Genomic DNA, 26,859 nt, shown 5'->3' with positions numbered 1-26,859 from the left:
AAAATCAAGACATGTGACGCCCCCAGCTTTGCTCTTCTTTCTCAAGATAACTTTGGCTATTCCAGGTCTTTTATGGTTCCACACAAACTTTAGGACTGTTTTTCTCTATTTCTGTGAAAATGCCTTTGGAATCTTGAGATTGCATTGATCTATAGATGGCTTTGGGTAATATGGACACTTTTAACAATATTAATTCTTCTGATCCATGAACAAAGAATATTTTTTCACTTGTTTTTTTCTTCTTCAATTTCTTTCATCAAAGTTTTGTAATTTTCAGTGTACAGCCTGCTGTCTCTAGAAATATGGGTGCTACTAGGCCCTGTAGAATATGTAGATTCTCCAATTGCTCCTGTCCCTATTTCTTTACCCCTCTCTTTTGTGCCCTTTAGAGAGGGAATTGGGGAAATTCCTGCTGACGCCTTGTATACAGATGGGTCTAGTCAGGGCAATCTGCCCAAATAGACTGCAGTCACTATTCAGCCCAACACTGACATCACCTGGATGGAAACAGGAACAAATGGCAGCAGCCAGTTTGTTGAATTCAGAGCAGTTTGTCCAATCACTCATGAGCCCTGGCCATTGACTCTTTGTACTGACAGCTGGACTGTTCTAAATGGATTAATTCTATAGCTTGGACAATGGGAAGCCAATTGTGATCAATGGGATGATCATAAATAAGCAATTGTGGGGGGCAAAATATGTGGAAAGACATTTGGGTTTACCTGAAAGAGCCTGAGGTAGTCCTCACTATTTTCCATGTGCCAGTTCATAAGGCATTGACACCCCCTGGCAATCAGGAGACTGATGTCCTAACCTGGGTATGAACACTAGCAACTGATCCCTCAGCAGATATGAGAGATTGAGTGCATAGGAAGAGTGGCCCCTGTAGCACCCAGGTGGGATGGCACATTGCTAAGGCTGTTGGATTGCCCTTGAGATACAGTGATTTGCTTAAGTTCTGGTTAAGAACAGCATGTTCTGTGTATTCTCAACAATGTCCAGGGCAACTGGCCAAGGAGTCTGCGGCCATCTTCTGAAGTTCCCAACCAGTGAGGAATTGGCAAATTGATTACATTGGCCCCCTCCCTCTGAGTAAGGGTTCTAAATATGCCGTGATTTTTGTGGACCCTACTTCTGGCCTAACCTAAGCTTTCCCCTCTTGGTGCATAAACCAGCCTGCCACCGTTGGGACATTAGAGAAGCTGAGTACAAAGTACAAATACCCTTGATGAATAGACAGATCAAGGATCACATTTCAAAGGAGAAAGACTATGCAAAAGAATACAATATCAAATAGAGGTTCCATCTCCTCTATAACCTACTAGCAACAAGGTTGGTAGAAAGGAAAAATGGAGTATTAAAGTGACAGATAAAATTATGAACAGATAAAACCACCTAGCTGGTAGATCAAAGTACTTTCATAGGCTTTAATACATTTGAAAGATCAAAAAATAGGGCCTGTTGCCCTGTTTTCCAGACTGGGGGTCCCTGATGAGATACCCAACATTGTAAAGTTATGGAATTCTTGGATGATGGCCATTGCCCCTACTCTCGCCATGGATCAATGTGCTATTCCACTGAGGACACCGAGTCCTATCATGCCTGGGAAAGGCATTATCTACTGCAATTTACAGTGGGGCATCCCACTGGGATGAGTGAGTTACTTCAAACCCTTGTGCGAGTGGAAACTACTCAGTCACCACTGGGATCCCATTGTCCTGCTGCAAGCCAGATCTATTGAAACACACTATACTGGAATGGAACATGCCTCACTGAAAGAGGAGAGAAGGCGGGGGTTCTGGTCTGGAGTGTCCTGCCCCCATTCATCTCCTCACACCTGACAGTTCTGCCCACCCCCAGCCCTGGTCAATGTGTGTAGTATGCACAACCAGGTCAAGTTCCTTAAGCTGACAACTTCTCTCTCCTCAAGGCCAGGTGGGTACATTCTGTTCTCCACTGAGAGAACAGATGATAATTTGGCTGCTATCTTTTTTCCCTCAATTGCCTTGGAGGAGGTTATGGCACACAGAGAAGCCCTTACTAAATTCACCTAGCAAACTTTACATGATAGTCAATAAAGCCTGTCTTTACTGAACACTAAAAAGCCTCTAATGAGAAAACCTGTGCTTCAAAATAGGATGGCTTTGGATATTATTACTGCCTTGCAAGGGGGTACTTGTGCTATTATCCAAACAGAATGTTTTGTGTTCATACCTGATGATATGCTAATGTATCATCTTTATTAAATCACATGAGGAAACAAGAGAAAGTTCTGAGTGATTCTTTTTTTTTTTTTTAATTTATTTTTGGCTGTGCTGGGTTTTCGTTGCAGTGGGTGGGCTTCTCATTGTAGTGGCTTCTCTTGTTGTACAGCACGGGCTCTAGGTGCACGGGCTTCAGTAGTTGTGGCACGCAGGCTCAGTTGTTGTTGCTCATGGACTCTAGAGCACAGGCTCAGTAATTGTGGCGCACGGGCTTTGTTGCTCCACGGCATGTGGGATCTTCCCGGACCAGGGCTTTTACTCGTGTCCCCTTCATTGGCAGGCGGATTCTTAACCACTGAGCCACCAGGGAAGCCCTGAGTGATTCTGTTGGCCTTAATAAATCATTGGTTTGGGTCGTGGGCTCTTGGTGGAAAAAAAATTACTTATTTTGGGAATCATTATCTTAACCTGCATTTTCTCTTGCACGTGCCTATGTCGTTGCTGTGGTATTTGCTTCCAGAGCAGCCAGATAGCTATAAAATGAGCCACCTCCATGCTAGTAAAACCCTTTGCTGACCACTCAGGGCACATTGTGGAAAACGGGGGGCATGTAAGACTGTAAGAGCCAATCATGAGTAGAATGTGGGAGGAGGTCATAGAGAAGATGCAACTGTTGGTTGACCTGTGAGCTGGACCCAGGCAATCAGAAGATCCTGAGCCCCTCCCCTGTCCTTGGAGTATACATTCCACCCATCCACACTAGGAGCTGTTTCAAGGATGTAAACTTGACAGAATAAAGTTGTTGTAGAGACCATCTGGATGGTTTATGTGACTGAACCCAGTGAATGCCTCTATATAAACTTTTAAGATTCTGGAGTGTGGGTGCAGAAATCTCATCTTGTGGCCATCCAAGACAAGTCTTTAATGAAAGTTCCCCTGTTTATTAAACTTGCCATCCACCAATCTAGTCTGCCTCTTTCTTTGGTCTTTCCTTTACCCTCAGTGTATGGGGGCCAGTTTACAGACCAACAAAACTTATTCCTAAGTATTTTCTTGTTTTTAATGCTATTGTGAGTGGGATTGATTTCTTTATTTCTTTTTTTGGTAGTTCATTGTTAGCGTATAGAAATGCAGCTTATTTGTGTATTTTGATTTTGTATCCTGCAACTTTACTGAAGTCATTGATTAGTTCTATCAGTGTTTAGGTGGGAATCTTCTAGGTTTCCAATATAAAATATCATGTCATCTGCAAACAGATACTTTCACTTCTTCCCTTCTGATTTGGAAGCCTTTTATTTCTTTTTCTTGCCTGATTGCTCTGGCAGGACTTCCAGTACTATGTTGAATAGAAATGGTGTTTTGCCCCTGATCTTACAGCAAAAGCTTTTAGCTTTTACTATTGAGTACGATGTTAGCTGTGGGCTTGTCATAGGGCCTTTATTATGAGTTATGTTCCCTCTATATCCAATTTGCTGAGGGATTTTTATCATTTAAAGATGTTGAATTTTGTTAAAATTTTTTTGCATCTATTAAGATGACCATGTGATATTTTATCCTTCATTTTGTTAACATGGTTTATTTCATTTATTGATTTGTGTAATTTTTTGTTTTTCTTGTTTTTTTTTTTTTCATGCAGAAAGTTTATTGAGGAGTGTCAAAATCAACACATATAGGAAAGTCCAGGAAGTGGGAACTGGGCAGAGGGAGGAGTTGAACTGTGATGTGGTTGCCATAAAGGCCTCAGATGACCTTAGGTGGGAGCGCTGGAGCTAGGATCATCTTTCAATGTTGTCCTAACTTGAGGCAAAGGGGTTGAGGTTCAGATTTTTTTTTTTTAATTAAAGAATAGTTGACTTACAATATTGTATTTGTTTCAGGTGTATAATATAGGGACTCTATTTTTATAGATTACAAAGCTTTTACAAAATACTGACTATATTCCCTGTGCTATACATTACATCCCTGTTATTTATTTTATAACTGGTAGTTTGTTCCTCTTAATTCTCTTCACTTATTTTTCCCCTCCTCTTCCCCTTGATTTGTGTATGTTAATACATCCTTGCATCCTAGGGATAAATTTCCACTTGATCATGGTGTGTGTTTCTTCTAATGTGCTGTGCAATTCAGTTTGCTAATATTTTAATCAGAATTTTTGTCTCTATGTTCATCAAGGATATTTGGCCTGTAATTTTCTTTTCTTGTAGTGACCTTATCTGGCTTTGGTATGAGAGTAATCCTGGCCTTGTAAAGTGAGTTTGAGAGTGTTTTCTTCTCTTCAACTTTTTTGGGAAGAATTGGTATTAGTTCTTCTTTAAATGTTTGGTAGAATTTACCAGTGAAGACATCGGTCCCAGGATTTTCTTTTTTGGGAAGTTTTTGACTACCACTTCAATTTCCTTACTCACTGTTTTGTTCATATTTTCTATTTCTTCATGATTGATAGGTTGTATTTTTCCAGGAATTTATTCATTTTTTCTAGATTGTCCAATTGGTCTGATTCTTAAAAGAATTATTTGTTCAGCTAATAGGTGGGGAAGGCAGTGTGAAGTAGCAGCAAATGTAGAGAGATAGAAAACAGCTTGGAACATTGACTGTCAGTGTTGGGTAGGGGTGCATTAGGTGGAATAATAATTAGCTTCTAAGGTTCACAAGTTGGCTGCAAGGAGGGCTACAATTAGATGTGAGTGGTAGGGAGGGTGGTGGTCATCAATAATGTATTAGGCTAATGGATTTGAATTTTATTCTATAGATTATTGGAAGCCATTGGAAGGATTTTAAGCAGTAAATTACTTTGATGGTAATTCTTAACTCTTTAAGAGCAGTATTGTTACTTAAAAGTCTTCCCGCAAGCTTTGCCTAAATCTACTAAAAGTCAAAAAGGGACATTTAATGGAAAAGTTAAACCAGATGCTTAATCCTTCTGATGGACTTGTCATACACAGATTGGTGAACTAAAAAAATAGCTGATGTCTAAAAAAGAAGATGAATTTATTCATTGATAAAGCAACCCTCTCATTGTCAGGTTATATGGAAATGACCAAGTTACCTGTTTATTGTTTTCCCCAAACCTGGGATTGAATGTCCCATAGGGCACCTCTGTGGCTCAATTAAAACAAACAAACAGAAACCTTTATAAGTATTTACAAAACTCATAAATCTTGAGGCTGACTTCAGAGATGAGAAAAATTTAAATAAAATGTGTGAAAATAAAAACCATCTGGCTGCCCAAAGATTAATTTTAATCCAAACAATGAATCCAGCTCAGCTTTATGCATTCTCTACTCATAACAGCAAAGAATGTAGAAAAGCACTGGTTATACATTAGTGCTCAAACTGCAGGACTTTTTATTTATTTATTTTGTCTTGAGCATTGAAAAACCCAATATAAACTATTAAGATCCTGTAAAATTAGATACAACCAAGTATATTGATGTTTCATCTGATTTGTATTATACTCATTTCTTTGGTTTATTTTTATACAACATTGTTTTAAAAGCTAGTAAAATGAATTTGAGAGTGTTTTCTTTGTCTAGTGTTCACTGTCTCCATATACAGAAATTCTATGAGAAACAATTCAAAAGGCATTTCTCCTATGCTGGATTCTTTGCTCATAATGCCAAGCACAGCTAAAACTACTTAACAAAATGTAGCTTCAAAATGAAATTCTTATATAAAATGCAAAACAGGAGGATATAAAAATAAGCCTGAGAAGTCCAAGTGATGGCTCCCAGACTAAGTCCTGTGCAAAGAAGATAACTCTGAGCATGCTCCTTGGGCTGAGCCTTGAGTACCTTCCATGGCTGAGGAGGAAAGGATTTGAGAAGTTAAGTACAGTTCTGGTTTTATGGTGGTAAGAGTAATAGACAAAACTCTTATTGAATAAAGTATTTATTTGATAATCCAAAGACATCATGGGCATGATTAGCAACTCTTTGGCAGGTGGCAGTGCTCCCTAAAATATTATCCAATACAAAACTTCACTCAAATATTTGACTAATGATTAAATGACCTGAAATGGAAGAGCAAGTACAAATTAACTAGCTATAAAGTTTGAGTTTATTGGCTTAATGACACTTGACACTTTTAATGAGAGACTAGAAATATCAGGGTAAGAGAGGAAGCTCAAACTCTATATACAGCTGATGATTATGCAGAAATTATACATGGTTATTTTTTGGTGGGAGGACTGTAGATTTATTTGCATGTCTAGAATATATACAGAATAGTTTATTATCATTTTATATTCTTATAGTGTTTTATAATTTATAGAGTACTCCTAAATGAGTTAAAACATAGAAAGTGCTGTTAGCATTCAGTGTTCTCTATATAAATGCTAGATGAGAGAGCTTTATCTCAAAGTACCAAAAATCTTTCTTTTTCATTGCTGCCAGGGATCCTAGGCTAGGTTTTTTAGTAACTACTGCCTCTCTCTTTGCCATTGACATGTCTGCTTTCCCCTCCCCTCTTATTTATTTATTTTGCTTTCCCAAAGTTTTTTTTTAAAAAAATTTATTGGAGTATAGTTGATTTACATGTTGTGTTACTTTCTGCTGTCAGTGAAGTGAATCAGTTATACATATACATATATCCACCCTTTTTTAGATTCTTTTCCCATATAGGACATTACAGAGTGTTGAGTAAAGTTCCCTGTGCTATACAATAGGTCCTTATTAATCTATTTTTTATATAGTAGTGTATATGTCAATCCCAATCTCCCAATTTATCCCTCCCCACTACACCCCACCCCTGGTAACCATAAGATTGTTTTCGACATCTGTGACTCTATTTCTGTTTTGTAAATAACAAAAGTTATTAAGTTCATTGGTACCCTTTTACAAATTTTTTAAAAAATTAATTAATTTTATTTTTGGCTGCGTTGGGTCTTCATTGCAGTGCGTGGGCTTCTCATTGCGGTGGTTTCTCTTGCTGCGGAGCACGGACTCTAGGTGCATGGGCTCAGTAGTTGTGGCTCATGGGCTCTAGAGCGCAGGCTCAGTAGCTGTGGTGCACGGGCTTAGTTGCTCCGGGGCATGTGGGATCTTCCTGGACCAGGGCTCAAATCCATGTCCCCTGCATTTTGGCAGGCCGATTCTTAACCACTGCACCACCAGGGAAGCCCCTGTACCCTTTTTTTTAGGTCTTCTGCCCATTTTTTGATTGGGTTGTTTTTTTCTTGTTGAGTAGCACTTTTTAAATTAAGCATTTTATTTTGACATAATTGTAAATTTACATGTAGCTGTAAAATACTAGAGATATCCTGTGTACTCTTTGCATGCAAAACTGTAGAACAATATTACAATCAGCATTTTGATATTGACAATCAAAATACATAACATTAACATCTCAACAAGGATCCCTCATGTCCTACTACAGCCATACCTACCTCCTTCCTGCCCCCACCACCTCTTTAAACCCTGGCAGTCACTAATCAGCTCTCCATTTCTATAATTTTGTCATTTAAAGAATGTTGTATAAATAGAATCATACACTACGTATGCTTTCATAATTGGCTATTTTTTTCACTCAGTGTAATTCTTTGGCCACTTATCCAGGTTGTAAAGTGTTTCAATAGTTCATTCCCTTTTATTGCTGAGTTAGTATCCCATGGTATAGATCTACCGTAATTTAACAATTTACTACATAATAGTAGACTGGATAATGGTCCCCAAAGATGTCAAGTCCTAATCCCAGGAACCTGCGAATATTATTTATATGGGAAATAAATGTGATTTGGTTAGGAAACTTGAATCCTGGATTATCTGAGTGGCCCTAAATTCAATCACAACCATCCTTAAAAGAGAGAGACAGAGGGAGATTTGACACATGCTGAAGAGGAGGCCATGTGCTCATGGAGACAAAGAATTGAGTGACATGAACACAAACCTAGGGATGTTGGCAGCCACCAGAAGCTAAGAGGCAAGGAATAGATTCTCCCCTGGAGCTCTAGAGCCTCCAGAGGGAGTATGGCCCTGCTGACACCTTAATCTCAGCCCAGTAAAACTAATTTTAGACTTCTAGCCTCCAGAACTGTGAGAGAATACATTTCCATTCTTGTAAGCAACGATGTTTGTGGTAATGAGCAAGTTCACACAGAATAGATCCACATTCCCCTCTCCCTAAGACTCTGGACTCTTCCCTTTATAGTACTCTGGGAAAGTTCTGACATTTCCACCTAGTTGACTGTAGGCAGCTATTGTGTCAATGTTACCATCATTTCCAGGTTCTCAAGCCAATATGTTAAATCACGTTTCCTGTGTGAATACACCAATATCAATATGCCTGGCCTACCTTATGTCATCCTTTTTGGTTTAATACCCTTAGAATCTACTCTCATACTTGTTCCCCAGACTCCTACCAGTGCAAAGTGATAATATCCTGTACAGGTGCCTTCTCTTGGGCCTAATCTTGTACTCGTCTGGGATATGCTGGCATCTAATTGATTATTTTCCGGAGTGTAAAGATGGATAGTAGGTGTGGATCCTGATATCCCCTCATGAAAGAATTTTCTTAGGTGAAGTCACTGAAAGCTTTTTTTCTTGGGTGTATGGCAGTTGGGGTAAGACTGTTTCCCTCAGAGAGAAGGGGTTGCTTCTGTCAGCTACAAAAGACAAGATATTCCCCTAAAGCTGCCGTAATAAGTTTTCTGATGTTTCACGCTTGCTTTCAATTTATCCTTTTTCCTGTGTGTACATCCTGGACATCCAAAATGACTAGCCCGTGACTTCCTTGGTGCTCTGGGGGCATGGGTTCGATCCCTGGTTGGGGAACTAAGATCCCACATGCTGCGTCGTGTGGCCAAAAATCAAAAAAGAAACAAAACAAACAAAACAGAACTATTAGCCCTCACAACAGCCTCTGTAATCCCCATCATGGCCATAGTGACAAAATGCCACATCCACTTGATCTTCCTCACTGTCTTCCAACACCTCACACCACCATTAGTGATAATGTGAGTAAATGTGAAATCACCTCTTGCCACAAGTATCCATTTCCCCTGACAAGGAAGGTATTTGTATATCCACCAAATGCATGCAATGCAATTCCAGAATCCTACTTTGAGGCTGTGTTTTTAGGAGCTACTCATGGTACAAATTACTATATTATACAGGTCTGCAGCAGGAAACAGATGGCACACCCAAATTGAGTGAGCAAAGAGTGTAGGCAAGGATAAAGGAAATTACAAGAGATGGTGAAGCAGCCTGGGCTAAGCAAGAGCAAGATGTTTCTACTCAAAGGAAGAAAAGGCAACGAAAACTGGTTGCTGAACCTATGAGATCTACTTCTGGGCTATGTCAGGAGCTGTGATGTAGAAGAATACAGCTATTTCCAAACCACTGCATGGGAGGAAGGCAAGAAAATACACTCCCTGACCTCTTTCCCTTCCCACCCAGTCTTCTCCTAATGGTTTCTCCCATTTGCAACACTCAACCAAGGAAAAGGGATTCTGGTTAATATTGTGCATAGAAGTCAACTTCCCAGGGTACTGAGCAGGGTGAAGGGTAGAGCACATTTAGAGGGGGGAGAGCCAGTTTAGCAGGCTTCCTGCTAAGGCAGTACTAGGAAGAGCACAGAAAGAGTGCTAAGTATCAACAGAAATAACATGGTACTGTTAGGACCACCAAACTTCTGGGCTTCCACTAGCCTACTGCTTAAGGTCTAGGCCAGTAGAAGAGCGGCCTTACACCTAGCACATGGGTGCTTTCTCAGAGGTGACCTGCAAAGGTATGCACTATGCCAAGCGTTAGGCTCTACTTCTGATTAAGTATTCAACAAATTGCACTTTTCATCCCCCTAATGTTGGTTCCTTTCTAACTTTTCCACTGAAGAATGATCCTAAAAGAACAGTGACTGCATATTCCTAGGCAGGAAAATTCCTTTGCAGTCCCCTGCAACTTGTCTTAAAACTTGGGCAAGTTTGCATTCTATTTTACTATTATCTGTATTGCTTTCATCATATTCTTTCCGAAAATTTAGATTAAAATGAACGCCTCCAGGTGTCCTATTGTAACTCCTAAGGGTGACTGCTAACCCCTAAGGGTATGTATAATGTCCTTTAAATTTCTGCTTAAGTGAGCTGATTATTCTTACACTGTTGTCACTTTTAAGACATCCAATCCTGATGTTTCCATTCTAATAGGAAAATACAGGATATAAGTACATAACACTATGCACAGACTATGGATGCATACACAAGTAGTTAAGTGCATAAAACTACAAGTGATACAAGTTACCTCTGGAGAGGGAAAAAGGAATAGGACTGGGGGTGATGCCGAAACTTAGCCTCTGTGCACCGGCGCTGAATTGAATCTTGGAGACAGAGTTTTGTGTGAAGTAGAAAAGAACTTTATTGCTTTGCCGGGCAAAGGGGGACACAGTGGGCTAATGCCCTCAAAACTGTGTCCCAACCTGGAAGGATTTGGTGAGGAGTTTTACAAGAATGGTTCAAGGGTGAGGTTGCTGATAAAGATCAGGGTGTGTGCAGGGCCTGCATTCCTTTAATCTGGCCTCAGGTGTTCTCCTGATGAGCTTCTTGTGGTTCTGGATGTTATCCAACTGTGACCTTCTCTCTGGAATAAAGAATGCTTCATCAAGTAGTTAATAACTTCCATTTGTTGGGGATTTTAGTTCTGCAGAAGAGCTCAAAGATATTGTTATGTGTATCCCTTGAGGCAGAACTAGGACCCTGCACTATTGTTTGACTGCTCCTCCCTTGTCTCTGCATCCCCTCCCTCCCCTGATTAGCAGCTGTTTGAATCTGCCCTTTGCAACTCTGGGAAGGTCATGGAGACAAGCCTATTCCCTACAAACAAGAAAGAGAGAACACAGAAAGGCTTCCATGCCCAAGAGCCCCACAGAGTCCTGCTTGGTTTCAGGGGTGAGAGCTATTTAGCAGTATCTTTGGGATAAAAAATTTGAGGCAAATATGGCAAAATAGTGTTAAACTAGTTGTTGGTGACACACCTGGCATTATTTCATGAAATCAGCAAAAACTACAAATAAAGGCTCCCAGGCCCAAGCATCCCTGCCCCAGGATTGCTTACATTCATTTACAGCAAATCACTGAATTTAGTAGAGCACAGTTCAGACTCTGGATCTAGGCTATCTGGTTCAAATATGGAGTCCACTGTATAATGGTGGTATGATCTTTATTTAGTAAGTTGCTTAACATCTCAGTACCTTATTTTTCCCACCAGTATACTGAGGATAATAGGACTTACCCTATAAGGTTATGAGGATTGAAGAGCTTGATACATGTGAAGCACTTACAAAGGAAGACAGGTATTCTACTATAAACACTCTCAGACAAAGAATATTAATTGGAGATATGTCCAAAGACTTCTGCCAATCCCAAATTCACAAACACTGATGGCATATTTTCCCCATAAAACGAAATAATTATTAGCTCTCTTCACATCCCTTTTAATATGATCTATTACTAGGAGATGGAACTGTTTTCAGGCATATTTTTGATCAAAGATGTATGTATATACATGTATGTATAAATCTGTTTAGTTGTTCAAGTTCAGTTGGCAGTCCTTCAGCCAGTGAGGCTATTTAGTTACCCAAATCTAATTAGTTTCTGAGGTTCAGATACTTAGTAGTAAGGATGGTGAATACTTTAATTGAAAAATATATCCAAATCTATTCAATTCCTGAGTTTGAATAGCAAGGGGTATGTGAATATGTGTATGTGCACACGTACACACATAGATCCATTTTTAAAAGTCAATCCATCAGAGTTCCTATGCAGGAAACTGTTAACAGAAACCATTTTTTTTGCCAGAGCTGAATTATGTTTACTGTACAAAGAAACTAAAACTGTCCAAAATGAGCTCAGGAATAGTGTGAGTGTGGACGGCAGCAAAGGGTAGTGTTGATATGGTGAATGCATCTATAGTTAGATCTCCTATACCACTCTGCAAAAAAATGTATCTCCTGTGCCCCATTTGTTCTCAGGGAGCTACTTGAGGATATGATCCACACAAACGAAGGAGTAAATCTAAGACAGACATGAGATATAGGAAATGGGAAACCAGGGAATCCAATATTGGGGAGACACAAGCAATTCCTAGGATGATGGCGAAAAGAGATTCCAAGATGACAGCTGTGCACCAGTCACAGAAGGTAAAAAGTCCAGACTGGACAAAACAGATTATTGCTCCAGAAGCAATTTCTTCAAGATGGATGAAATTGATAAAACAACTGGTATGTCTGAACATAGAGTTTTGGATTTAATTAGCAATAAGTATATAGAAACTTATGTAAACAAAATAAATTATTAAGTCAGCAGTACAGGGTAAGAATAACATCACTTAGCTGTACAGTGTTACAGTAATCTTAATGATGTAAACAGTCTTAATCACAGTCAATAATGTAAACACTGAATTACATATGCTGGGAAAAGGGGAGCAGGAAGGGTAAGTGCAATGGTTGGGAAGCAGAAGAACAAAGCTTTATATCAGGAATTAAAGAAATACCTCAAACTGAAAACAAGTAAAAGCAATATAAGCATGTTACCTGAAGATATGGTAATAAATAACAACAAAATAAAACCAGTGAAACAGCTTGCTCTGGGGACAGGAAATAGGAGAGGAAGGTCAAGGGAGTGGTATTTTTCATTTAGAAAAAGAATTTTTTATAGATCTATTTGATTCTAAACTATGTGAATCCATTTGACTCTATGTGAAACTTTAAGTAATAACAGAACCCCCCACCCCCACAAATCTAGCATGGTACCTGGCTCATAAAAATTCAATAATGTTAATTATTTTATTATTATAATGACAAGAAAGATGACAATTTTTCACATCACCATTACACTCATGCTAGGGATAACAATGCTTCCTCAACTATAAATGCTATTTGATCTTTTTAAAACATGTTATTTACTATGCTTGGAATATATGGGCATGCTTAATGAAATAAAAAATTATAAAACATTCCAAATTTTTTTTTTTACTTAAGCAAAGTATCTAATTTTATACAATTTACACACAACTTTTAACCAATGAAACTATTTCACTTCTTGACATTCAACAATTATAAGACTTTAACTCCCCAAGACATGCACTACAACCACAGAATAGATTCTGTCATCAATATGATGGTCTTGGCATCTTATATATAATGTTTCCACTTTAAATTAAGTCTTATTACCAAAATAGAAACAGGCTAAGATAATGAACAGGAAGTTTATAAAAAAAGAATACTAACAGCGAATAACAACACTGACATACCAACCTCATTTGTAATGAAAGAAACACAAATTTAAAAAATAAGGTACCATTTTTCACCTATTTTGGCATAGATTAATTTTTTAAAAAAAGATCCTATCTACAGATGACCAGAGAGTATGTAGGTGGGGGGTGAGAGAGTGGTCACACATATAACAATAACTAGAAGTATAAGTTGTACAGCCTTTTTAGAGAACGAGATTTGGCAATACTTATAGAGGCTCTAAAAATGTTTATTTAATTCCTTTGAACCAATCATTCCATTTCTAGAAATTTACTTTCTTAAGGACATAATTAAACATGTACCTCAAAATGTGGTTACAAGGATATTCAACAAATCACTGCTTATAGTAAAAACTGCAGACATTCAAAATGTCTAACACAGAAGAAAGAATGAGTAAATTGTGGCACACCTCCATTATGGCAGACACTGGGCTTCCCCTAGATGTCATTCCCCCAGACTTTGCCTTAGCTTCTTCCTTACCCAACCCAAAAGTGTCAGAGGTCAACTTTCTCGGTGACCTGATCTGAGTCAACAGAAACTTTGTGGAAATTTTCTGGGGGCTCTTAAGAAAAAATCTTCCTCACTGACAAAACTGAGATGTGAGAGGAAAAACAGCCTTTCCTACCTTTTAGATACAATTTTTATGAAGATGTGAAGCTGGAAGTTACAGCAGCAGCTCTTACAACCACGAGGGAGACAAGCCTAAGGCAAAACCAATAAGCTGAGGCTAGGCAAAAAAAAGCGTCCTTAATGACACCTCTGAACTGTTTATGTGAGACAATAAATGTCCTTGGTTACTTAAGTCGATGATATTTGAACATTATTACCTCTGGTCAATAGCATCCTGATAGAAACCGTACAACACAATACTTTAGAGTCACTAAAAGTTACGCTACAGCAGTATATTTATGAACAGTAGATGTACAGTTCAGAGAAAAAAAAATTAAAAATAGTATGTTCCCATTTAAAAAAAGAGTAACTATGTTAATATGGAATCGTTTGCCAAGAAAAAGGTCTGGGAAGATACTCCAGGTTTTAGGGATAGTTACCTCTGAAATAGTTATCTCTGAAAGATAGGAATTCCAATGCTCCCTTCTTGTGAATTCACATTTTCTGTTGCTTTCTAAAATGAACATATATCACTTTAAGATTCTCCCACCAGTTTCTATTTCTTCAGTAAATCCAATGCGATTTTGGGGAGGAAGAAGAGGTAAACATGTATTCTAGTGAGCTATCCTGAACTGGGAGTCTGCCTTTTTAATAGGAAAAGTTGTTTCTTCTTTTTTAAACTGTTTTGTGAAATAAAATTTGATACTCTCAGGCATTTATTTTTTAGTGAATACAGAAGATTACAGTTTTCATTTCCCTTTTTACTTAGAAAATCATATCATGACTTTGTACCATTTCGTATTGAAATTTCTTCTGTGAAGCAAAAACAGTCCCAAAATGAAGGATCTTCAGGGGTCATAGGAACAGCAGATGATATTAAATCATTAAAGGTGAGAATAGTAAACTGCCTCTGGGTTGGTTTAGAATCACCTTGAAATGAAACCTAAAAGGGTAAAAAATTAGATTACCTCTATGTTATACTGCATATTAATCTTATGGTCAATTTTGTAATTAGGAAAATAAGAAATCAGTAATCACATTTCAGCAATAGTAAATTATACTTCAATAACATTAAATTACAACACAGGAGCATTTCTAGATAATTGCTTCTACTCCTTATATTAGTGTTGCCAATATAACAAATCAAGAAAAATATGAAATAACCTGATTCTCAAACTTTTTGTAGATAAAAATAACCTGTGGTATTTGTTTAAAATGTAGATTTACTGAGCCACACATCCAAAAATTCTGATTCAGTAGATGAGTCAAAAAGGATCCCAAAATATATAACTTTAACAAGCAGGTGGGTTATTCTGATAGAGAGGGACCACCAGGCAAACTTTTGAGAAATACTCTAGAGGGTGCGTCTGATAAAATACCCATAACCACACAGAGATGCAACACTTCATTAGGAAATGACTCATTCAACACTAAATTTAAACTATATCTTATACTCCGTGACAGAGCCCTTGTTCACAACTCAGTCTGGTGTGGACTGTCTTTAACATTCTATACATTCTACTAAAGATAGTACTTGGGTCTTCTACAGTGCTTTTACAAGGTTAATATCTATTTTATATGATGTAATTCTATAACTATGCTGATATGGTTGTTACCTCAACTCTATAGATGGGGAAATTGAGGCTCAGTAAGATCAATCAATTTATACAAGCTTACAACACAGGTTAAATGGTAGACCTGAGCCTGAAACTCAGACAGGTCTTCTGAATAGTACCCTCACCCTTTTCTCACTATGCCATTGCTGCCTAAATAGGCTGTCTCCAGGGAAATAAAAAGAAAGTACTGCCATGTGCAGACATTACAAAAAATATAAAGCTCTATGGAATCATAAGGTATTAGCAGAAAGGGTAATGCTGAGACTTCAGCACACAAGGACAGGTAACCTGGGTTGGAACATCTTCAGATTACAGGGGTCAATTTTAACATTTCATCCTTTTAAAAGAAAATAATCTATGAAGAATTTTAATCTTTTTAATCTGTCAAAGGCATGATCTGTAGACTGAGCTTTTTTTCTAAAAGTAATGATGCATACATATTGATCACACTACATTCTCTCATGCAGATTCCCTAAAAATAATAATAAGCATATAGTTTCAATTATTGTGACATTATCAGTATTCCTTAAATAAATACTTCCACAGAATCACAACTATATGTAGGCTGAGAGTCAAGACCCTAAGGTTTCTTTTTTAAAAAATTTCTCAACTTACCAATTAAATAGCAGAAGAAAGTAAAAATCGATTTTGATTGGAAGAATTTATGTTATGCTAGAATATATCACAAGATCTCTCACATTTTTGACGCTTTGGAAATAATTTAGGAGAGTATTATAAAAAGGGGAAGGAGTTCAATTTGACAGATAATTCCATTACTCACTATCCCTCAACTTGGTACCCTTAATATTCAAAGACAGCTCCAATTCACCAGGAAATAAACCACTGTTAAGATGACCAAGACAGTGATTATCTTGAATATCTACTGAATATATGAATACTAGGACAGTACCACCAAAAATTTTTTTGTCATATTTAAGTGTATTTGAATGTGAAGAAGCAAGTAACATACTTTTAAAACATTTCTGTGAAATCCCAGATGATCTTAAGGATTAGATAATGAACACTTCTAAAGTCTATAATTAAAAAAAAAAAATGCCCAAACCTCTAACCTGATATAAACCAAATGATTATTTCCATCAATAAATAACAAATTCAACTTTAATACATGCTTTTTAGAAAAAAATCAGAGAAATCTTAAAATCTTACATCCTGATGTCTAGATCCATTGGGTTTCCTAAGAGCTACTGCAACAAAATGGTGCTCATCTATTTTGCTTTCCTGAAAAATAAAACATAAGTAAATAGAGAATACTAAATATAGAAACATAGATATATTTCTATTTACATTTAAAAAATTTCACTCCCCCCAACCATATACACACATACATACATATATATCTCCACTCCCCCCGACTTGAAGGAATAGTCACATATATTTTGGCCCTTTACTCTGTAATATTTCAATATATATTTCCTAATAGGGACATTCTCTCACATAACCACTGTAGTTAATAACTTTGGTAAATTTAACATTAAAATAATACTTAAATCTACTCTCTGTACTCCAACTTTTGTGAATTAATCCAGTAATGTCCTTTATATCATTTCCCCACCTCCAGTACAGGAGGCAGTCTAGGGTCAAGTATTACATTCAGTTGTCACTGTCTTCCTAGCTTTTCTTTTGTCTTTTATGATGTTAGTATTTTAAAATATAAGCCCCATCCCCCACTTTTTACTAATAAACGTTGGCTATTTTCAGTCTGATGGTTCTTAATGATTACACTTATATTATACATTCTTAGTAAGAATACTACATAGATAAAATATCCTATCTAGAGGCACATCTAGATAGCCATCTGCCCTCACTGGTGATGTTAGTTTTGTATATGCTTAAAGTGTACATTTAAAAAAATTAGATTGCAACACTGGTTTATAAGCATTTAGTTAACTACATACTATAGCCTATGGAAAATCATGGTGGAAATTCATAGGTAAGACTTAAAAAATATGTAATTTCCTATTTTCCCCTATGTATGAGACAAAGGGGGAGGGGGCTTTAAAATATAATAGACATTGAGGCAGTTACCAGAGAAATGTATGAACAACTGTTAAAAACTAAACAAAATTTCACCAAAAAGCCACTTTACTAAAGCAGTCTTCCATAAGACATGAGTTGAAATAGGAAACTACAATCAGAAACAGTATTACTTAGGGACTTTTCATCCTTCATCCTCTTCCTCATATCTTCATACGTTAAGATATCCAAATTAGCAAAAAATAAATAAATAAATAAAAGAAATTCAAAAGAGATAAATTTAGGAAAACATTTCAAGAGAAGAAAAAATAACTAAGTATGAGAAAACATTTAATAGGTCAAAGTTTGTTACCGTAAACAAAACTATTCTTTTTGAACATGGTTCTCCCATTCTTTACACTGAATGTATCAATAATATAAACACTAACATACAGAGATGTTTTGGCTATAATTATTTTTGGAAAACAACTTAGATCAGCAGTTTTGTAGTGTCTGTAAGGCGGAATATCAAGAGGTAACCGTGGGCAATAACTAGTTTGCATCCAGCCTGTCCACTAAAATGCCACTTAAATGCTCAGTTTGTTTACTTACCTCGTTATAAGCCAAAATTCAATGAGACTGATTTCAAAATATTCACCGTATCTACTCAGACCACATCAACATCACATAAATATGAAATTTCAAAACAGCAAAACTAGAGAAGTTATTTTACAATGACTCCAGTTTATCAAACATTAATATTTGATGTCTCACTAGAATAAAAGTTCTATGAGGTGATCACCTTTCCCTAAATCCTTTCTGCCTAGCACATCTATAATAAATATTAGTTGAAAAAAGAAATTAACCCAGCAAGCTAGCTAGCTAGTTAAGCTAGTACATTCAATGCTACTGAACTTGACTTAATTTTAAGACTTTATAAATTTTCAAAAGTTTCCTAAGCTTAGAGTTTTTTATCCATAAAACTATTGTGAATAACAAAATTTCCTTAAAATCTCCAACAAACCCAAAGGGAGCAAGAATATTTTACTTTTTCAGGAGATAGTTTAGCATTAGATTACAAAGATTAACCTGCTTTAGTCAAATTTTATGTCATTTTCTTAGTATGTATTTTCACCTTATAAAGTAAAATAAAAGTTTAAGGTATAACTTAAATCATTCAACTTTTACAATGTTTTCCCAATGGTAAAGTACTAAAGAAAATCTGTCATAAATGTTAATATATCTTTTTTTTTTACATCTTTATTGGAGTATAATTGCTTTACAATGGTGTGTTAGTTTCTGCTTTATAACAAAGTGAATCAGTTGTACATAGACATATGTCCCCATATCTCTTCCCTCTTTCGTCTCCCTCCCTCCCACCCTCCCTATCCCACCCCTCTAGGTGGCCACAAAGCACCAAGTTGATCTCCCTGTGCTATGTGGCTGCTTCCCACTAGCTGTCTATTTTACGATTCATAGTGTATACATGTCCATGATACTCTCGCACTTTGTCACAGCTTACCCTTCCCCCTCCCCACATCCTCAAGTCCATTCTCTAGTAGGTCTGTGTCTTTATTCCTGTCTTACCCCTAGGTTCTTCATGACATTTTTTTTTTCTTAAATTCCATATATACGTGTTAGCATATGGTATTTGTCTCTCTCTTTCTGACTTACTTCATTCTGTATGACAGACTCTAGGTCCATCCACCTCACTACAAAAATAACTCAATTTCATTTATATTTATGGCTGAGTAATATTCCATTGTATATATGTGCCACATCTTCTTTATCCATTCATCTGATGATGGACACTTAGGTTGTTTCCATCTTCTGGATACTGTAAATAGAGCGGCAATGAACATTTTGGAACATGACTCTTTTTGAATTATGGTTTTCTCAGGGTATATGCCCAGTAGTGGGATTGCTGGGTCATATGGTAGTTCTATTTTTAGTTTTTTAAGGAACCTCCATACTGTTCTCCATAGTGGCTGTACGAATTCACATTCCCACCAGCAGTGCAAGTGTTCCCTTTTCTCCACACCCTCTCCAGCATTTACTGTTTCTAGATTTCTTGATGATAGCTATTCTGACTACTGTGAGATGATATCTCATTGTAGTTTTGATCTGCATTTCTCTAATGATTAATGATGTTGAGCATTCTTTCATGTGTTTGTTGGCGGTCTGTGTATCTTCTTTGGAGAAATGTCTATTTAGGTCTTCTACCCATTTTTGGATTGGGTTGTTTGTTTTTTTGTTATTGAGCTGCATGAGCTGCTTGCAAATTCTGGAGATTAATCCTTTGTCAGTTGCTTCATTTGCAAATATTTTCTCCCATTCTGAGGGTTGTCTTTTGGTCTGGTTTATGGTTTCCTTTGCTGTGCAAAAGCTTTGAAGTTTCATTAGGTCCCATTTGTTTATTTTTGTTTTTATTTCTATTTCTCTAGAAGGTGGGTCAAAAAGGATCTTGCTGTGATTTATGTCAGAGTGTTCTATGTTTTCCTCTAAGAGTTTGATAGTTTCTGACCTTACATTTAGGTCTTTAATCCATTTTGAGCTTATTTCTGCGCATGGTGTTATAGAGTGTTCTAATCTCATACTTTTCCATGTACCTGTCCAGTTTTCCCAGCACCACTTACTGAAGAGGCTGTCCTTTCTCCACTGTATATTCCTGCCTCCTTTATCAAATAAAGGTGACCATATGCATATGGGTTTATCTCTGGGCTTTCTATCCTGTTCCATTGATCTATATTTTTGTTTTTGTGCCAGTACCATACTGTCTTGATTACTGTAGCTTTCTGTATAGTCTGAAGTCAGAGAGCCTGATTCCTCCAGCTCCGTTTTTCGTTCTCAAGATTGCTTTGGCTATTCGGGGTCTTTTGTGTTTCCATACAAATTGTGAAATTTTTGGTTCTAGTTCTGTGAAAAATGCCAGTGGTAGTTTGATAGGGATTGCATCGAACCTGTAGATTGCTTTGGGTAGTAATTTTCACAATGTTGATTCTTCCAATCCAAGAACTTGGTATATCTCTCCATCTATTTGTATCATCTTTAATTTCTTTCATCAGTGTCTTATAATTTTCTTCATACAGGTCTTTTGTCTCCTTAGGTAGGTTTATTCCTAGATATTTTATTCTTTTTGTTGCAATGGTAAATGGGAGTGTTTTCTTGATTTCACTTTCAGATTTTTCATCATTAGTGTATAGGAATGCAAGAGATTTCTGTGCATTAATTTTGTATCCTGCTACTTTACCAAATTCACTGATTAGCTGTAGTAGTTTTCTGGTAGCATCTTTAGGATTCTCTATGTACAGTATCATGTTATCTGCAAACAGTCACAGCTTTACATCTTCTTTTCCAATTTGGATTCCTTTTATTTCCTTTTCTTCTCTGATTGTGGTGGCTAAAACTTCCAAAATTATGTTGAATAATAGTGGTGAGAGTGGGCAACCTTGTCTTGTTCCTGATCTTAGTGGAAATGCTTTCAGTTTTTCACCATTGAGGATCATGTTGGCTGTGGGTTTGTCATATATGGCCTTTATTATATTGAGGAAAGTTCACTCTATGCCTACTTTCTGCAGGGTTTTTTATCATGAATGGGTGCTGAATTTTGTCAAAAGCTTTCTCTGCATCTATTGAGATGACCATATGGTTTTTTTCCTTCAGTTTGTTAATATGGTGTCACATTGATTGATTTGCGTATATTGAAGAATCCTTGCATTCCTGGAATAAACCCCAACTGATCATGGTGTATGATCCTCTTAATGTGCTGCTGGATTCTGTTTGCTAGTATTTTGTTGAGGATTTTTGCATGTATGTTCTTCAGTGATACTGGCCTGTAGTTTTCTTTCTTTGTGACATCCTTGTCTGGTTTTGGTATCAGGGTGATGGTGGCCTCGTAGAATGAGTTTGGGAGTGTTCCTCCCTCTGCTATATTTTGGAAGAGTTTGAGAAGGATAGGTGTTAGCTCTTCTCTAAATGTTTGATAGAATTCGCCTGTGAAGCCATCTGGTCCTGGGCTTCTGTTTGTTGGAAGATTTTTAATCACAGTTTCAATTTCAGTGCTTGTGACTGGTCTGTTCATATTTTCCATTTCTTCCTGATTCAGTCTTGGCAGGTTGTGCATTTCTAAGAATGTCCATTTCTTCCAGGTTGTCCATTTTATTGGCATAGAGTTGCTTGTGGTAATCCTTCATGATCTTTTGTATTTCTGCAGTGTCAGTTGTTACTTCTCCTTTTCATTTCTAATTCTATTGATTTGGGTCTTCTCCCTTTTTTTCTTGATGAGTCTGGCTAATGGTTTATCAATTTTGTTTATCTTCTCAAAGAACCAGGTTTTAGTTTTATTGATCTTTGCTATCGTTTTCTTCATTTCTTTTTCTATCTGATCGGATCTTTGTGATTTCTTTCCTTCTGCTAACATTGGGGTTTTTTTGTTCTTCTTTCTCTAATTGCTTTAGGTGCAAGGTTAGGTTGTTTATTCTAGATGTTTCTTGTTTCTTAAGGTAGGATTGTATTGCTATAAACTTCCCTCTCAGAAATGCTTTTGCTGCATCCCATAGGTGTTGGGTCGTCGTGTCTCCATTGTCATTTATTTCTAGGTATTTTTTGATTTCCTCTTTGATTTCTTCAGTGATCACTTCGTTATTAAGTAGTGTTTTGTGTAGCCTCCATGTGTTTGTATTTTTTACAGATCTTTTCCTGTAATTGATACCTAGTCTCAGAGCACTGTGGTCGGAAAAGATACTTGATACAATTTCAATTTTCTTAAATTTACCAAGGCTTGATTTGTGACCCAAGATATGATCTATCCTGGAGAATGTTCCATGAGCACTTGAGAAAAATGTGTATTCTGTTGTTTTTGGATGGAATGTCCTATAAATATCAATTAAGTCCATCTTGTTGAATGTATCATCTAAAGCTTGTGTTTCCTTATTTATTTTCATTTTGGATGATCTGTCCATTGGTGAAAGTGGGGTGTTAAAGTCCCCTACTATGAATGTGTTACTGTCGATTTCCCCTTTTATGGCTGTTAGTATTTGCCTTATGTATTGAGGTGCTCCTATGTTGGGTGCTTAAATATTTACAATTGTTATATCTTCTTCTTGGATCGATCTCTTGATCATTATGTAGTGTCCTTCTTTGCCTCTTCTATTAGTCTTTATTTTAAAGTCTATTTTGTCTGATATGAGAATTGCTACTCCAGCTTTCTTTTGATTTCCATTTGCATGGAGTATCTTTTTCCATCCCCTCACTTTCAGTCTGTATGTGTCTCTAGGTCTGAAGTGGGTCTCTTGTAGACAGCATATATATGGGTCTTGTTTTTGTATCCACTCAGCCAGTCTGTGTCTTTTGGTGGGAGCATTTAATCCATTTACATTTAAGGTAATTATCGATATGTATGTTCCTATTCCCATTTTCTTAATTGTTTTGGGTTTGTTATTGTAGATCTTTTCCTTCTCTTGTGTTTCTTGCCTAGAGAAGGTCCTTTAGGATTTGTTGTAAAGGTGGTTTGGTGGTGCTGAACTCTCAGCTTTTGCTTGTCTGTAAAGGTTTTAATTTCTCCATCATATCTGAATGAGATCCTTGCTGGGTAGAGTAATCTTGGTTGTAGGTTTTTCTCCTTCATCACTTTAAATATGTCCTGCCAGTCCCTTCTGGCTTGCAGAGTTTCTGCTGAAAGATCAGCTGTTAACCTTATGGGGATCCCCTTGTGTGTTATTTGTTGTTTTTCCCTTGCTGCTTTTAATATGTTTTCTTTGTATTTAATTTTTGACAGTTTGATTAATATGTGTCTTGGTGTGTTTCTCCTTGGATTTACCCTGTATGGGACTCTCTGTGCTTCCTGGACTTGATTAACTATTTCCTTTCCCATATTAGGGAAGTTTTCAACTATAATCTCTTCAAATATTTTTTCAGTCCCTTTCTTTTTCTCTTCTTCTTCTGGAACCCCTATAATTCAAATGTTGGTGCATTTAATGTTGTCCCAGAGGTCTCTGAGACTGTCCTCAGGTCTTTTCATTCTTTTTCTTTATTCTGCTCTGCAGTAGTTATTTCCACTATTTTATCTTCCAGGTCACTTATCTGTTCTTCTGCCTCAGTTATTCTGCTATTGATCCCTTCTAGAGTATTTTTAATTTCATTTATTTTGTTGGTCATCTTTGCTTGTTTCATCTTTAGTTCTTCTATGTCCTTGTTAAATGTTTCTTGCTTTTTCTCTATTCTATTTCCAAGATTTTGGATCATCTTTACTATCATTATTCTGAATTATTTTTCAGGTAGACTGCCTATTTCCTCTTCATTTGTTAGGTCTGGTGGGTTTTTATCTTGCTCCTTCATCTGCTGTGTGTTTTTCTGTTTTCTCATTTTGCTTATCTTACTGTGTTTGGGGTCTCCTTTTTGCAGGCTGCAGGTTCGTAGTTCCCATTGTTTTTGGTGTCTGTCCCCAGTGGCTCAAGTTGGTTCAGTGGGCTGTGTAGGCTTCCTGGTGGAGGGGACTAGTGCCTGTGTTCTGGTGGATGAGGCTGGATCTTGTCTTTCTGGTGGGCAGGTCCACGGCTGGTGGCATGTTTTGGGGTGTTTGTGGACTTATTATGATTTTAGTCAGCCTCTCTGCTGATGGGTGGGGCTGTGTTCCTGTCCTGCTAGTTGTCTGGCATAGGATTTCCAGCACTGTAGCTTGCTGGTCATTGAGTGAAGCTGGGTGTTGGTGTTGAGATGGAGATCCCTGGGAGATTTTCGCCATTTGATATTACATGGAGCTGGGAGGTCTCTTGTGGACCAGTGTCCTGAAGTTGGCTCTTCCACCTCAGAGGCACAGCACTGACTCCTGGCTGCAGCACCGAGAGCCTGTCATCCACACGGCTTTTTTATGAGGAGAAATTCTGCAGAATCATTTCAGAAACTGAGGGAAGAAAGTGAATGAAGACAAAAAAGACCCTTTTCCTGCAATCCCTGGCCTCTTGGTATGAAGACACTAGGACAACATTCAATATTTCTACTTTTTAAAGCACTTCCTTTCAAAACCAAAGAATTTCTGTTTCATTTAATGTCATCACTTGAAAGTTTTTGGTGGTAAATTTAACTTTCCTAACAGAAACCAGTTATGAAAATTGAGAGCCTATGAAATCATGAGATTCCTCATGGCATAAGAATTCATATTTCTTCTAGAGTATTAATTTTCCAGGTGTGAGATACAATACTCAGGTAAGTGGAAAATCCTTTGGAGGATTTGTTGTAATAAATAATGGATTGTTGATTATGTCCACGCTAGCATTTTAGGTCTACAACAGATACAATGCTAAGTAAGATACTGCCCCTGCCTTCAGGGAGCCCTGGGAAAGTAAAGCAAGTAGAGAAGTACAAAGATTATGAGGCAAAATGTGGTATGTTGTAAGAAAGAAAAAAAAAGCTTGGTCTTAAATGAAATAAAGAAAAGGCTCCTGAAATGGATTTAAATTGTTCAAGGAGAAGGCAAGGAGGAGATTGTGGCAGGGTGGATGGGTGGGTGGTGGTGAGGACACAGAAGAATTAAAACAAATATAAATACAAGAGGGTTGGAGATATTTAAAGAATATCAGATAGCAGGTTGTGATTTGGCTGCAATGTGGAGTGTATATAGGGAAACGACGGCCAAAAATGAAGAAGGATGAAGCAAAATAATGGAAGAGGAACCCAGTTAGGAGGCTACTGCATTAGTCTAAGTTGGATGTAAACAGTGCCCACACTAAGCGTTTTCAGAGGGGAGCATGTCACTGTTAATTAGAGGGTTTGGTATAACAAGGGGAGGAGGAGGTGAACTTAAAATGGGTCTGGGCTTTCTTAATCTTGGATGACTGGATGGTGGTACCATCAAAAAAAGTAAAGTTAGAAAAAGAAAATAACTTGAAGGGCAATTATTATTTTGACTTATCTGCAGAATTTGTGGTGTCTGTGTAGTGTTCAAGGAGAAGTACATAGCAGTGAGAAATAGGAGTCTGAAGAGTGAAAGAAACTGAGTTAAAGATTTGGTAGTCATACGCAGAAAGGTAGTGTGCTTGAAACTGCTAATTGTGAGAGTGGATTCATGAAAACAGTAGATGCCTGGGAAAATGTCTATAATTAGAAGGTAGCAATGAAATGTACTTCTTAAATGTAAGAGTTTTAGGGTTCAATCTGTTGTCTTCTTTTCTATACACTTCTAGATGGTTTCACAGACTACCTTCCACTAACAGCTCTCGTTTAATGACAAGCCTATTCTTTCCTTAAAGCTCTCAGCTTCTATTTCATAGCTAAACTCTCATCTTGAATGTTATTCAAAACACTAAGCAGATTTTTAAAAAAATCCTCATTTGCTTTATAATTTTCATTTCATATTCTTCTTTTGAGTCTCCAAGTAAATAAACACTCCTTTTTCTCCCAGGATGCAGAATTTTACCATATGTCCTATGATGGCACTGTCCTTTAGTTCTGCTTAAATGAGGATAGTATCCTTAGCCTTCTGCACCATTAATCTGTGTGCCAATAGATACCTTCCATATCCACACGTGCAGTCTAGACCCTATTTCTGGTATCCTGCAGGCATTCTTTTAATGCTGCCTGCAGGAACAGGACTATTTTTTCCGCTTAGCTTATCAGTTCTCACACTAGGAAGAGAATCTATGAGTCTCAAGTAGTTCAGTTATTCACTGGCTATATGCATTAATTAATGAAAACTACAGTCTCTGACATGTACTATTTCTAGGTATTTGTCCCATCTCCAACCCAGGTAACAGTACTTTCTAAAATACCTTTAAAGGTACTTTCTAAAATACCCTGTGTGCTTACATTTAGTCATCAAATACTTACAGAGAAAAAACCAAGCCATGGGGCTAATCATGTTTGGCTATGACTCTGTTTCAGGAAGTTGTGTCTACACAGTACAGAAAGGAGAGAAGAGCAAGATGGCTACAAAGTTGTCCTGTGCAGAGGTTTCATTTGGAGTTACCCATGAAAAGTAGGGAAGGGTTGAAACTTCTTCCTACCTTGTTTTCAGTTTACTAAAGCAGCTGGACTCTACAGAGTAGGAACAGGAGGCAACTTATTCTCTCTCACCATTTCCCTTTAAACAAATTCTGACAATTCATTTTTCTCTTTCCCTGGATGAAATCTTGATCAGATCTCATAAATGACATTTCTGGTCATTCTCAGTATCGAATTTTCTCTGAAAAATGTTTGACCCAAATTAAATTTTATTCTAATTT

The 26,859-nt window shown here is 37.3% G+C and overlaps 1 protein-coding gene across 3 annotated transcripts in view; it reads right to left on the bottom strand.

Annotated features, from left to right (window-relative positions):
• Positions 1-10,513: 10,513 nt before the first annotated feature.
• The window catches only part of AASDHPPT (aminoadipate-semialdehyde dehydrogenase-phosphopantetheinyl transferase), a 33,532-nt gene continuing 17,186 nt past the window's right edge, over positions 10,514-26,859 (bottom strand). For 2 of the 3 annotated variants that reach the window (XM_022560517.3, XM_022560519.3), the window contains exons 5-7: positions 16,835-16,906; positions 14,844-14,994; positions 10,514-10,771 (exon numbers count right to left, since the gene is read on the bottom strand). In XM_022560517.3, the coding sequence (XP_022416225.1) occupies positions 10,647-10,771; positions 14,844-14,994; positions 16,835-16,906 (348 nt within the window). In that variant the 3' untranslated portion in view covers positions 10,514-10,646. Of the gene's footprint in view, positions 10,772-12,955; positions 14,995-16,834; positions 16,907-26,859 lie in introns of those variants that run through there. The other variant, XM_022560518.2, reaches the window with a different exon arrangement.

Source organism: Delphinapterus leucas, chromosome 7 (assembly GCF_059928025.1).
Source record: "Delphinapterus leucas isolate spDelLeu-1000000601 "Yukka" chromosome 7, BTC_Dleu_Yukka2, whole genome shotgun sequence".
NCBI lineage: Eukaryota > Metazoa > Chordata > Mammalia > Artiodactyla > Monodontidae > Delphinapterus > Delphinapterus leucas.
This window is presented reverse-complemented; position numbering and strand designations above follow the sequence as displayed.